The following is a 12778-nucleotide window of genomic DNA, read 5'->3' on the forward strand; positions in this document are numbered from 1 at the left end:
TATGTATGTGTGTGTTGTGTGTACATACAGACACACACACATAGGCTCCCTCTGAGTGTTTTGGGTGCATTTCTTAATTTTTTTATTTTAAAGCTTCAGTGCATGGTTGTGTATCCTAGTTGTTAGTTTAGTTCTCCATGTGAGCTGCCACCACAGTATGACAACTGACAGATAGTGGTGTAGTTCCACAACTGGGAAATGAACCTGGGCCATGGCAGTGAGAGTGCCAAATCTTAACCACCAGACCACCAGGGCTAGCTCCCTCAGAGTTTTTTGTCTGAAGATTTTTCTTTCTTGGGTGTTCATATATATACATACACACATATATACATAATTATATATGTATACATGCATACGTATATATTCACACACATATACATACAGAAGGATCACCGTAGATATATATGTACCTAATCTAGTATCTTCAGATGTTGCCACTTTGTTAGGATAGTCTTAAAACAGAAGTATAAACAAGTGCAGTCTGAAACACTCTGGTTTTGAGAACCAGGTGAGTTTGTGTTATCCAAAAAGGTGTTTCCTAAGGGCACTTCACTTGATGACTAGAGAACCATCATAATGGTTTCATCTTTTATCTGGGCCTTTTCTTCTGAATAAGCACATTTGGACTCCTGAATTTATCCTAAGACTTCCCTTTCTAGCACACAAATCAAGAAATTATCCTACCACCATCTAAGCCTTCTCTAATCACAAAAAATCTTAGAATAATGAGATTTTCAAGCTAGAAGAAACCTTAGAAATCAAATATTCCAACCTAAGATAAGCAAATAGGCCAATAAAGGTGATGACTTGCTTGATATCACACGGCTAGTTAGCAGCAGTATCAAAATCTTCCTCCTTTTATCCTGCTATCTTGCCTCCTCTACGTAATGCCACTTAACTGTGTATTTTTTAAGTTGTCAGATTTGTGTCATACTCTATGTGGCTTCCGGCTTGCTCTCTCTGAGTTAGGCAGTTTAAATGAAACACTTAGCCATTTAGATCGTGTTTATTTCATCCTTTAGTAAAACAGAACCTGTAACTAAAGATATTCTCATGGCCTCTTCCATTAGAGTTGGGCTCCATCACCTTCTCTCTCATAGCTGTGCCCATAAGGATGTTTCTTGGTTATACTTCAAATAGTCTTGAGAACAGAATACCTTTTCTCACCTTGTTTTTATTCTTTGAACAATTGTCTTTATTATTTTGTCCTATAAAAACAATGTGGTTTTAAGCAGTTTTGTCAATACCAGCCCATATCGTTGACAGAAATAGCCTCACATCATCATACCTTCTTTCTCTCATGAACTGAAAAATACTCGCTATGCTACTATGAATTATGATTTAATACACTGACTCTAAAAAGTGGGTGTTCTTGGAATTGGCACAAAGAAAGGACAACGGAATGAGAAAGGAATACTGAGATTAAATATACTAGGATACCTTATAATAATTGAGCCACCTGTTATTACTGTATTTATTCGATTCAATTATTATATAGTGGTCAAGTCCCCAAGGTCAAGAAAGATCTCCAGGTTAGCATCCTTTAGTCAGGAATGAGGGCTACCACAAGCAGTGCAGTAAACAACCACGTCAGGAAAAGGACAAATTGTGTCTAAAATTAACCAAAATGAGAGACAGTGGGCCATCTAAATACTAAAGATATTTTTAATGCCAGAAAAAAATCTCAATAACAAACGATGATGAAATAATTTCAACGAAAAGTCCTATGTGAAATAGCTTTCTTTATTTATATTCAACAAATGTTTGCTGAGCACCTTTTATCTAGCAGGCTCCAGGCTAGGCCCTGGGGCTACAGAGATGGCCCTCAGCCTCATGGAGCTCACAGTCTGCTGGGAAAGAGCCATTATACAAAAAGATACATTTAAGTACAAGGAGTATGAGGATGCAGAGCATAGAGGGCATCGTAGGGACACATAGCTGGGGCCTTAAGAGGGGGGGTTCCTGAGGAAACATTTGATCTAACATCAGTCCTTGAGGTATCATATTTTCTTGCACAAATAATTAATTGCTTGTTTTTATTGATACATAATTGTGGTTTCTCATTAATGTTACAGAACCCACTTGGACCTTTGTTTATTATATATTCCCACCCAGGAGTGATATCAAATATCCAGTGACTGGTAAGGCAGGACATAGAGCAGTCAGAATAGAAGGTAACCACAGTGCTAGGGCAGGGACCTGGAGGCTGCCTATGGTGCTGTGCATCAATTCTTCAATCTTAGGAAGGTCTGGGGGTCCTGTGGGATGGGCTACAGTGGAGGAGAACCCCTGGGGGACTCAGGACCACAGCCATGTATCAACCACTATAGCTCACAGGTACATATTGGTTGCATATCTGTCTTATGTATACTGGGCTTCTCTATTGAAATAGTCTAGATTTGAATTCAAACTTGAAAAAAACAATCTCTTACTATTTCAGACAATCTTATTGCACAAAACCAATCAGTAAGAAAAACTTAAAATCAATCAGTAAAAAAAACTTAAAATATTTTGTGAGAATATGAAGTTGCTAGTTTTACAAGGCATGAGTTTTAATGTTTTGAGAACTAGCATTTTTCTCAACAGTGCTAAACATAAAGTGTGACAACATTAAGCTTGCTTGATTTATTTTTCTTAAGGACAAACACAATAAAATTATTTAAAGAATTTCAATAATTTCTAAATTTAGAAATTTCATATGATAGGTAAATTTCAAATACCTCTTTCAATGTAAGAAAAAGAAAGATTTTAGCATGAGGTTAAATTATTGAATTCACAAAGAACAAGCAATTGGCTAGGACAAAAAGAATTATGTTATTGCTTAAAACGGAAACATAAATTTATTTCCAGCAAAAGAGAACAATTATATTAATTGAGCTTGGAGGCACCCTTGCATTGTCAAGTATTATTATACTGTTTAAATGAGGCCTTCATCTTTAATCCAATGAAATATGATAAGGCTGGCTCCCTGGTGCTAATCCAAGCTTTGCAAAATCCAAACATGTAATACTTAGGAAATACAAATCTTGTACTGTCTTTACTATATACCAAAATCTTATAGCCAAGGCAGAAATGCTTACATGGATAACTGATGTGGACTAAACACTGTAAATTCATGAATTTACTTTTGTTCTGCCCTGATGTAATTAGTGGGCCTTCGGTCAACTCTCTCTTCCTTTGAACAGGTCAAATAGTTACAAATATTTATATGATAACCTATTATAAGTGCATCAGATACAATCACTCTAAGAAAAGGGGACAGGGAAAATTGTTTTTCTTTGGCTTTAATCTCAAATTGTGACAGAGTTTGTGCTGAAAAGTGACCTCTGACCTCTGAATCTCTTACATCCTCCTATGTCTTTCACTTGAAAAAGAACAGGGTGTTTTGGTTTTTATCACTGGAGAAGAGCGTTGTTAAATGTGTACGTTCAGATTCATTTCTGAGCATGGCTCTGGTGAGAGTTAATTGAGAGATGTGTGTCACAGATATTCACATCTGAGCTCATGTGTCTGCAGGTCAAAGACTAGTTTAAAACAAAGGAAACTCACACTGCACTTCCAAGTGACTGTCCTTTCTAAAAGCCAGGAGGAAAGTGCCATGTATTGGGGTAAGCCATGGCCAAGAGGTGCTTCCAGACCTTGCAAGAGCTTTTCTGGCAACCTGAATATATTAACAGAGAAGTTGTTGGGTCCTCGTATCTGTTTGTTTGTTTTTTTTTTAAAGATTCTATTTTTCCTTTTTCTCCCCAAAGCCCCTCGGTACACAGTTGTATATTCTTAGTTGTGGGTCCCTCCAGTTGTGGCACGTGGGACGCTGCCCCAGCATGGCCCCACCAGTAGTGCCATGTCCATGCCCAGGATCCAAACCGGTGAAACCCTGGGCAGAGCACAGGAACTCAACCACTCGGCCACGGGGCCAGCCCCAGGTCCTCATATCTTTTCAGTAAGACTCCATTTGGTGGGCATATTTTAATTAAGCAGCTTATTTAAATTAAACCTGCATGCTACAAAAATAATCCCAACTCTAACAGATTTGCAGGTCTTAGCATATTTGTAGGCTTCCCCACCCCTCCCATGTACTGATAGGGAGGCGAAAATACGCCCTTTGAGAAGAGCCTCTTACCTTCATTCGGGGCTATTGAGGCAGCATTGTGGAGGGGACCCACATGGACCTCGGGATCTAACAGATGGAGATGTGGACTCCTGCTCCACCATCTCCTAGTTGAATAATCTAAATAAGCTATTTACCTTCTCGGAGTTTCCTTGCCTGTATAGCTTCCTTGTAGGGTTGCTGGGAGAACTAGGAATAATCTATGCACATTCAGTGAGGGGCAAGGAGGTGTGCGGAGGAGGGGGAGACGTAAGCTCTTGATGAATAGTAGCCTTTGATTTTGTTCACTTTCCTGTTTCGTTTGTGTTGCGTGGTGGTGGTGATGGTTGCTGGTTTGCCTGCTCTTCACCAGCAGGATCTCCCCAAACACCAGTGCTGCGGTAGCCTAGACCCTTGCTCATGGCCCACACCAGTAGTTCTCCACAGGGGGTGACTTTGCCCCCTAGGGGACATTTGGCACTGTCTGGAGACATACCTGGTTGTCACAACTGAGGAGTGTGGAGGGAGAGGTGCTCCTGGCATCAGGCGCAGAGGGCCAGGGATGCTGCTAAACATCCTTCAACGTACAGGACAGCGCTCCCTCTCCCAACAAAGAATTATCCAGCCCAAAATGGCAACAGGGCTGTGGTTAAGAAACCCAGGCCTACACAATAAGCATAATACATTCTAGAGGCAAGGAAGCCATAGCAACAGTCAGAATATTCCTCATAAATTTCAAACTATCCGTGAAGGGAGTGAAGGACAGTCTTAGAAATAAGCACAAAATAAGTACAAATAACTATTGAACAGGCTGCCTAGGAGGTGGGTGTGGGTGGGTGTGTTTGTGATTTATTTTGAGTTTGTCTTTTTTTTCTTAACAGTACACCCATTCTTGCTTCAGATATATACAGTGTGAGGAAGTCGATGTTCTGCACGACCAGTCTGGAATAAATGGTAACTTGCCCCGTACAAAGGGGGCTTTTGGGAATGCCGTAAATCTTCAATCCCGTGAATTAAAAGTCTTGATATGGGTGTGTACTTATCTAAAACCTGATCACATTAGGACACGTCATACTTTAGTGTGTAAGAAGGTTTAAAAGGTTTAATGTATAAAAAGGTTTATTATATATACCTCAGTGTATAAAACTTTTATTAAAATATAAAAGAGAAAGAATCTGTGATATAATCCCAAACAGGAACTGCACTAATGTTAACTTTGTTTTGGAGGCTACACCATGCAAACTAACAGTATAAACCACTTCAGGGTTTTTATGGACCCTTATGACTTTTGAAATATGGATATTGAACACAGCTGATCTGCTATTTCAAATCACACTATTCAAGTTGGTCCTCCCACCTCGATGACTTTTATTAGTTATTATAAGCTTTAAAATAAAAACTTCATTTATATTTTACAAAATCATCACCACTAATTCAGAAAGTCTTGTTCCCGTTTGAACCCAAGTTAATGAGATGGTCTAACTCTAATATATTTTGGCTTCTCACTTGAGGAATGATATTTTCAAACCACAGCAAGAAACAAAAAGCCAACCCAGGGAATGGCTGGGGTTGAAAGAGGTAAAAAACAGAGAAGAGGAATAAAATCTAGTAGTAATCAGTATTCAATTCTCTCCCCAGATTCCTTGAGCAAACAGTGTATGTATAGTTTTCCTATTCTCTCAGGATGTAAAAAATGCCAGAAAATATGCTTAATTTATAATAAGGTAATAATTTGGTTTATTTTTATACTATTTAATTAACTCATTTGAAGTAGGATTTTTGAGAATCATTCATAGGAGTAACTGGCTAATCCTGTAAATAGAAATGATGGAGATCCTTGAACCATCGAGAACCTGCATTTTCTGCTTAATTAAAAAAAGTGTAAAAAGGATTGGTACTACTGAAACACTGTTTAACCATCCCAGGAAAGAAAGAGGCTCTGGCCCTCAGGCCACCGGCTTGTAATGAATGCCAACTGGAAGTAAAGAAAAATTCACTTATTCTCTGTGATAATGTATTTAAAAGAAAAAGATTTGACAGCATAGGCAAGTCTGTGGTTGAGAAATCAGGTTTGAAGTCAGAAGACGCAACAGTAGAGACACCCAAATTCTGCTTTGTGCTTAGTTTCATAGGAACAGAAGAGAATTTAAGGCTGAGTAGGAAAAGAATCCTGAGTTGAAGTTCTTGGTAGTCTAGCCTTTTAAACTCAGTGACAGAATGCAATGTGTCTGAGTTCCCAGGCACCAAGTCAGCGGCTCCTATAAAGCTGCAGCATGGCCTCAGCCTCTGCTCAGGAGGAATGACTGACATCTACAAGGTTGTAAAGTATGTTATTGACAAAGTGAACAAGAAAAACCTTGAAAGAGGTGAATTAAAGTCAAACCAGGGGCCCTATTTTAAACAGGAGAATCTCATCATCTCAATAAAAATGGAAAATTTATGTAATTTCCTTATCATGTTGGTGAATTCATGGGTTACGGATACAAAATGAATTTTAGGGAAAACTGAGATAAGTGGGAGATTGTCTTCCAAGTTAAAATGAGGGAGAACAAGCATCCGCACTCTGTCAGAGGGAAACAGGCAAAGAGCCTGCGTGTGGGCAGACGGAGGTGGACTCCTGTGTCCATCCTTTCAACAAGTGTTAACTGTGCCACTTCCACGTGGCAGGCGCCAAGCTACAACTACTACAAAGGCAGTAACACAGTCCTGGCCTCAAGCAGGTAATAGGCTAGTGAGAGACTGGACAAGTAAACCAATAATTAGAATCATGGATATGATCTATTCTACAAATATTTCCTTGAGTTCTTGATGAGGTCCTGCATCCTACTTCCATCTTGTATTCACCCAACTCAGAATGTAACAGCTACTTGCATTGAAAATGTCTTTCTTCAGGAATAGCTGAGGTTTAGATAAATCTTTGTAACTATGAAAAAGCCTGAAATCCTTGAGTTCTAACTCTTTGAGGAGGCTGTACCAGAACCGCACAACACTGCTGTCGCTGCCACTGACCTCGAACCCTGGCCAGTGGAGATGGATCTCAAAGATGAGCTGTCCGATTTGTCCAAGGACATCTTCCAGAATAAGATTTTCCAGAACTTTCCATTCTGCACTTTCCAGATCTGCTTTGAGAACATCAATCTGTAACAGAATGATGAAACAAGTTTAGCAGAGTCAATAAAGGTTGTTAAAAATACCACCTTGATATCAGGAGCATCACTGTATAACTACCTCCCAAGAAAGCACAATTTTTCAAATTTTAGAGTTAGTGGTCTTTTTCAAATGGCTACTTATGACATGAATTTATAATCTCACTCCACACTAAATGTTAATATACAAATAATGAAATGCCAGTCAGAAATCATAACGGACCCTCTTATTTTCCGCCCAACAGGAATGGATGCCCCGGAAGGAGATGCTGGAGTGGGTATATCATGGAGCTCCATGCCCACAGCCTCTCCCCAGCAATCCACATACTGCTTAAAGGAAGCCAGCCACGTCCTGACAGAATGGTGGCCTGCAGGGAGGGACTGACGGAGGCCACTGCCTGTAGGGACCATCTCATAGACCTTACCCCCTTCCAACTTCATCAGGACTGAAAGCCAGGGAAAGAGTTCTCAGGATCTGAATACTGAACTTGTAAAAAAATTGCTATTATTATTCCATGATTTCTTGAAAAAGTATATACCATCATTGCATTCTGAAAAAAAAGGCAACATCATTTTCTGTTCATTTAATGAATATAAGTTTACAAGTTCACATTCCAGATGAGATGAAATATAGGAAGAAGAGCAGGATGGGGGAGAATTCACAATTAAGTTATGAGAATCAGCTCTTTTTCTGTTGGCTTTAGCAATTAATTAAGTTAAGAGAGTCAGCTCTTCTCTGCTGGCTTTGCACAAAATCCATTAGAATAGCAGAACCCCAAATACCTCCAGAAAGCAACGAAAGCTAATTACTTACCAAGTAGTTATATGGACCTGGCACCCTGCTAACTGCTTCCCCTTGCAAAATCCGCTTACTCCTCTCAACCATTCTGCAAGGATGATTATGTTAGTATCCCTATTTAAAGCTGAGGAAACCAAACTCAGAGAGGAACCCATCCCCAGTCACACAGCCGGAGAGGCAGTGGTGAAACATGAACTACACAGTCCATGTTCTTAACCACTACACAATGTTGACTCGCCATAAACCACCCAAGGAAAAATGGTAACTCAGAGTTCCTAAAAGGCTTTTGGTTTGGAAAATAAGGTGCTACTGGAAAGCGAATAAGCGTCAGTGAGTAGAAGTGTTGTTATCAGCATCACCATTTTACATTTGCGGAGCTCTTTCCAGCATGGACAATTACTCTCTACATACGTAATCTCAGTAAAACAGCCCCATAGGCAGACAAGGATTTGGTAAAAATGACTTTCTACTGCCAAGAAATGGAGGAGGGGGGCGGGGAGCGAAAGGGGATAATCTGACCCCAGAGGAAGGCAGACAGCATTCAGACACAAACTGGAATAATTAGGATGGAGGAAATGACTGCAGTTGAGCACAGGCTGTAGTCCCAAGATGTGACAGCAGAACCCTGAACAGCTCTTCAGGAAGCTGCCAACTGAAGTCACCAATATCCTGCCCATGAAAGCCAAGTATCTTTGCCTGTTCAGAAGGACGGATAAACACCAAGGGTAATGCTGCCCCAGCCTCGCCTCTCTCTCAGCGCATGTCTGTTTGATAAGTTTCTCATATGTGGCTGAGACGTGCCGCTCTCAGTGCAATGGTAACCTTCCTGGCATGATTTCAGAGTTGAGGGGAGGAGAAGACGCAGAGAATTTAGACACAATCACTCCAAGAAAATGGTCTTTGCCCGACGTCCTGTGATCCTGTGGGAGATGCTTTCACTCCGTTGCCTTGGAGAGTAGCTCCTGGTCTACCAGGGAAAGAGTGATGGGAACAACCCCAAGAATAGCAAGAGGACTTGGAAAAGGCTAGACCAGCCTGTTGGCTCAACGGTTATAAAATCAAAGAGAAAAAGTAGAAACAAAACAAACAAAACACCACTTTCTTTTCTGAAAGGAACTGAGCAAAGGTGGGGTCCACATGAATACACACAAGGCTGAGATATTTCTTATGAATTGGACACAATAGAATTAATTCACTCTTTTTTCATCACTGCTCCCCTGGCACTTCCTTGGCTTTGTTTCATCTTTGAAGTTTTAAGCAGATATTCCTGAATTGGGGTAATTAAGCTACCAAAAGAAATATTTAATCAAAACTTCACAAAATTTCTTAATTGGTACAGAAACTATCCAAAACTCAAAATTTATTGTGTCAATTCACATAGTCAAGAATTTCTCAGGTTTCTTAAATATCCATTTTTACCATTGTTTTCTGTGAGTTTGCCTATGTTGAATGTGATCAGCAAATCAAAGTATTAAAGGGACAGGGTAAAGTTAATCAGCCTTAAGTTGACCTAAAAACCGTATTGGTGAAGTATAGAGGAATATAGTTTACATACTTTTTTCCAAACATATTTCTAAAATAAGCTATCAATCAGAAGTTATGAGCAACTGGAAAGGAGCCAAATTATTAGGCTGAATCATAGCAAATAATATGCTTTGTTTGGAATTCCAATTTTTATTTACAAAATGCTGTCCTATCTAAAGAGCAACAAGTATGTTCAAACATGGCAACACCCCCGCCCCCTTTTGATTCCAGGGACTGAAAATTCCCCGCTTCAATCAGAATTGTACAGGCTGATCTCTATCACGCAGCCCAGGTGGTGCGGCCCTGAGGGGCACAAAAGCTCTCCTCTGCCCTCCGGCCTGCGAGCACAGACAGCCAAAATGCTGTGAATAAAACATGGTTTTCTCCTCCACTGTGCTCTTTCCATTTCTTGCATTTTAGAATGCACTATTACCACAACTATTCTGCAGATGTAATTTCCATTGTTACTGCACCATGCACCCAGTATTATTGTATTAAACATCTCTACATAAGATAGGCCACTCTTAAGATTCTAATATCAGCTTTCAACAATTATGGCACTCAAACGCATGCAAATGATTACATGAGAGTAGTCGAGTGCCAATTCTAATAGGTTAAATCAGGTTTCTTGAGAAAACCAACCAAGTGTGAACTCCCGGTAAACTCTGGAATAACTGAAGACATATTCTTGGGTGGAAGGGTCTCAGAGAATGTAGATGAAACAACCTATTTGGTATAAGTTCAGAGACATGAAAGGGGTCCTCCTATCAAAAATTATCTCCTTTTCCTTGTGCCTGAAATTTACAATAAATCACCTTTCATAGAACTTTTTGAGGAAATTCGAATTTTAATTTTAGCTGGATTACGATGTCAGGCCATCTGGCAGCTTCCTCATCACGGGCACAAGGTTATCCCTGTGTTCATCCACCCAGAACTGCAGAGATGAGGAGAAAGCGGGGAAGGGGACCCAGCATTTACATTACTTTGCTAGGGCTGAGGTAACAAAGTACCACAAATTATGTGGCTTCAACAACAGAAATTTATTGTCTCAGAGTTCTGGTGGCTAGACGTCCAACATCAAGGTGTCTGACAGTGCCCCTTCCTCTTAAGGGCTATCTCTGTCTCACGCTTCTCTCCTAGCTCCTGGTGGTTTGCTCGCAATCTTTGGCACTCCTTGGCTTTGCATCACTCTGATCTCTGTCTTCATCTTTACAATGTGTTATCCCTGTGTGTCTGTGTCCAAATTTCCCCCCTTTATAAAGACACCAGTCACATTAGACTAGGGGCCATACTAGACCAGTCTGACCTCATTTAAACTAATTACATCTGCAATGACCCTATTTCCAATTAAGGTCACATCCTGAGGTATACCAGGGGTTAGTACTTCAACATATGACCGGGGGGGGGGGGGGCGGCAAAGTTTGCAGGGGGGAGCACAGCAGTGTTCGAGATAACTATCTCAATAAAGCTTTCAAGGAAGTATGTATGTTTGGGAGCCAATTCACAGGGCCAATGCTTAGGAAAAGTGTCCTGTACAAGAGATCCGAGGGTCAGCAACCCTCTGAGGCAATGATGGATGTCCTCCTACCAATCCCTGCATCAGCCAACAGTGACAGCTCCAACCTTGCTGAGTGTCAAACCCAGGGCAGGTCAACCAGCCTCCAAGACCCGTTAAAACCACCACCATGAAACCCCTCTGCTTCATTCCCTGGGCTTGTTCTAGGCCACACAACCAGGCCCAGCATTGGCTTGGGCCTTAAAAGGTGATTCAGCTTCTACTTTGGTCATGGGTACACTCGCTATTGACGACTTTAGCCACCATGCAAGGTGTCTGACTGCCCTGAGGTCACCATGCTGTAAGAAAGTCCAGACTAGCCCTTGCAGAGAGACCACATGAAGAGGCCCTGAATCAACACACAGAGAGAGATGCCTGGCCAACCCCAGCTACTCCAGCCACCATCTTGAGACAGGAACCAACCTAACGAGACAGGGCCATCTGCAAGGCCCCTGGCCTAACAAGATAAAGTCCCTAACCAATCTAACCAATCGGCAAGCTAGGAGAATCAGATAGAGACCACCAAGATCCACCTTCTGCAGCCTCTGGACTTTCCTGGGTTTACGCATGCGCCCTAGCACCCAGAAGTCCACTGAAGGTGACCCTAGCTCTATTAGCATAGTAAAAGTCGCACCCAGGGGTGGAGAGCTAGCATGCTAATGATACATGAGTCACATGTAATAGGATGGTACGAGACACTGCAGGCACAAGCACAACCCCACCTCTACATGCCAGGACAAGACCCTCCACCCCAGCCTTTGCCTAATAAAAGCACCCCCATCCCCCTCCCTAACGAGCCTGTTGCTGCCCCCCCTTTCCGCACAGGCTCCCTTGTGCCTCTCCTGTGCACAAACTAATAAATTTCTACTTTTCTACTCCCATTTGTTGTCTCTCTTGATTTCCATCCTGGGGGACAGTAAGAACCCAATGTTCCAATAACAATCTGACTGCAACCACAAGAGACCCCTGAACCAGCACTGCCCAGCAAAGCCCTTCCCAAACACTGACCCCCGGAAACTCTGAGAGATAACCAAATGATCAGTTGTTGTTTTAAGAACCTCAAGTTTTGGAGGTGATTCATTATGTAGATAACTAGAACAGAGACCAGTGCTATTTCTGCCAATCTTTTTAAAAATTAAAAGTTACCTGGATAGTGTCAAATACAATATATTTCAAAGCCATGATTTCTAGAAAATAATATATATTAACCAAAAAATATTTTCTTATTAAAAACCAATATATGGTCATTATTTAAAAATGAAAACTACAGATAAGCAAAAAGAAAAGGAATTAAAATGTCCATAATCCAGAGTTTAAAAACACTTAATTCTTGAATACCTGTTGTATTTTTTGCCAAGTATTTTTCTTTTCCATAAACATACATACACACACACAATGCATAGATACATTGGCATAATTACAACATACATGGGCATAATTCAAACATATGTGTTGTTTATAAAATGAGAATTACACTGCTTTCAAATCTGTTTTTTAATGTAACAGGTCGTGAATATCTTTCCAAGCCAATAGATTTTCACCTAAAATGTTCTTCCAAATGATGTCCCTCAGAGCTTGCATAAGAATGTGATCGAGGTGACTGAGGGTCCCCGCAGGAGTGAGGGGGATGCGGGTGAGACCCCAGATCCTCCACCTCAGTTCAA

The 12778-nt window shown here is 40.9% G+C and overlaps 1 protein-coding gene across 11 annotated transcripts in view; it reads right to left on the bottom strand.

Annotated features, from left to right (window-relative positions):
• METTL24 (methyltransferase like 24) overlaps nt 1–12778 on the bottom strand; it is a 124112-nt gene that overhangs the window by 28427 nt on the left and 82907 nt on the right. For 6 of the 11 annotated variants that reach the window (XM_070556804.1, XM_070556808.1, XM_070556802.1 and 3 more), the window contains one exon: nt 1723–7228. In XM_070556804.1, the coding sequence (XP_070412905.1) occupies nt 6914–7228 (315 nt within the window). In that variant the 3' untranslated portion in view covers nt 1723–6913. Of the gene's footprint in view, nt 1–1722; nt 7229–8050; nt 8124–12778 lie in introns of those variants that run through there. The other 5 variants (XM_070556809.1, XM_070556807.1, XM_070556805.1 and 2 more) reach the window with 2 other exon arrangements.

This window comes from Equus przewalskii, chromosome 9 (assembly GCF_037783145.1).
Source record: "Equus przewalskii isolate Varuska chromosome 9, EquPr2, whole genome shotgun sequence".
Lineage (NCBI taxonomy): Eukaryota > Metazoa > Chordata > Mammalia > Perissodactyla > Equidae > Equus > Equus przewalskii.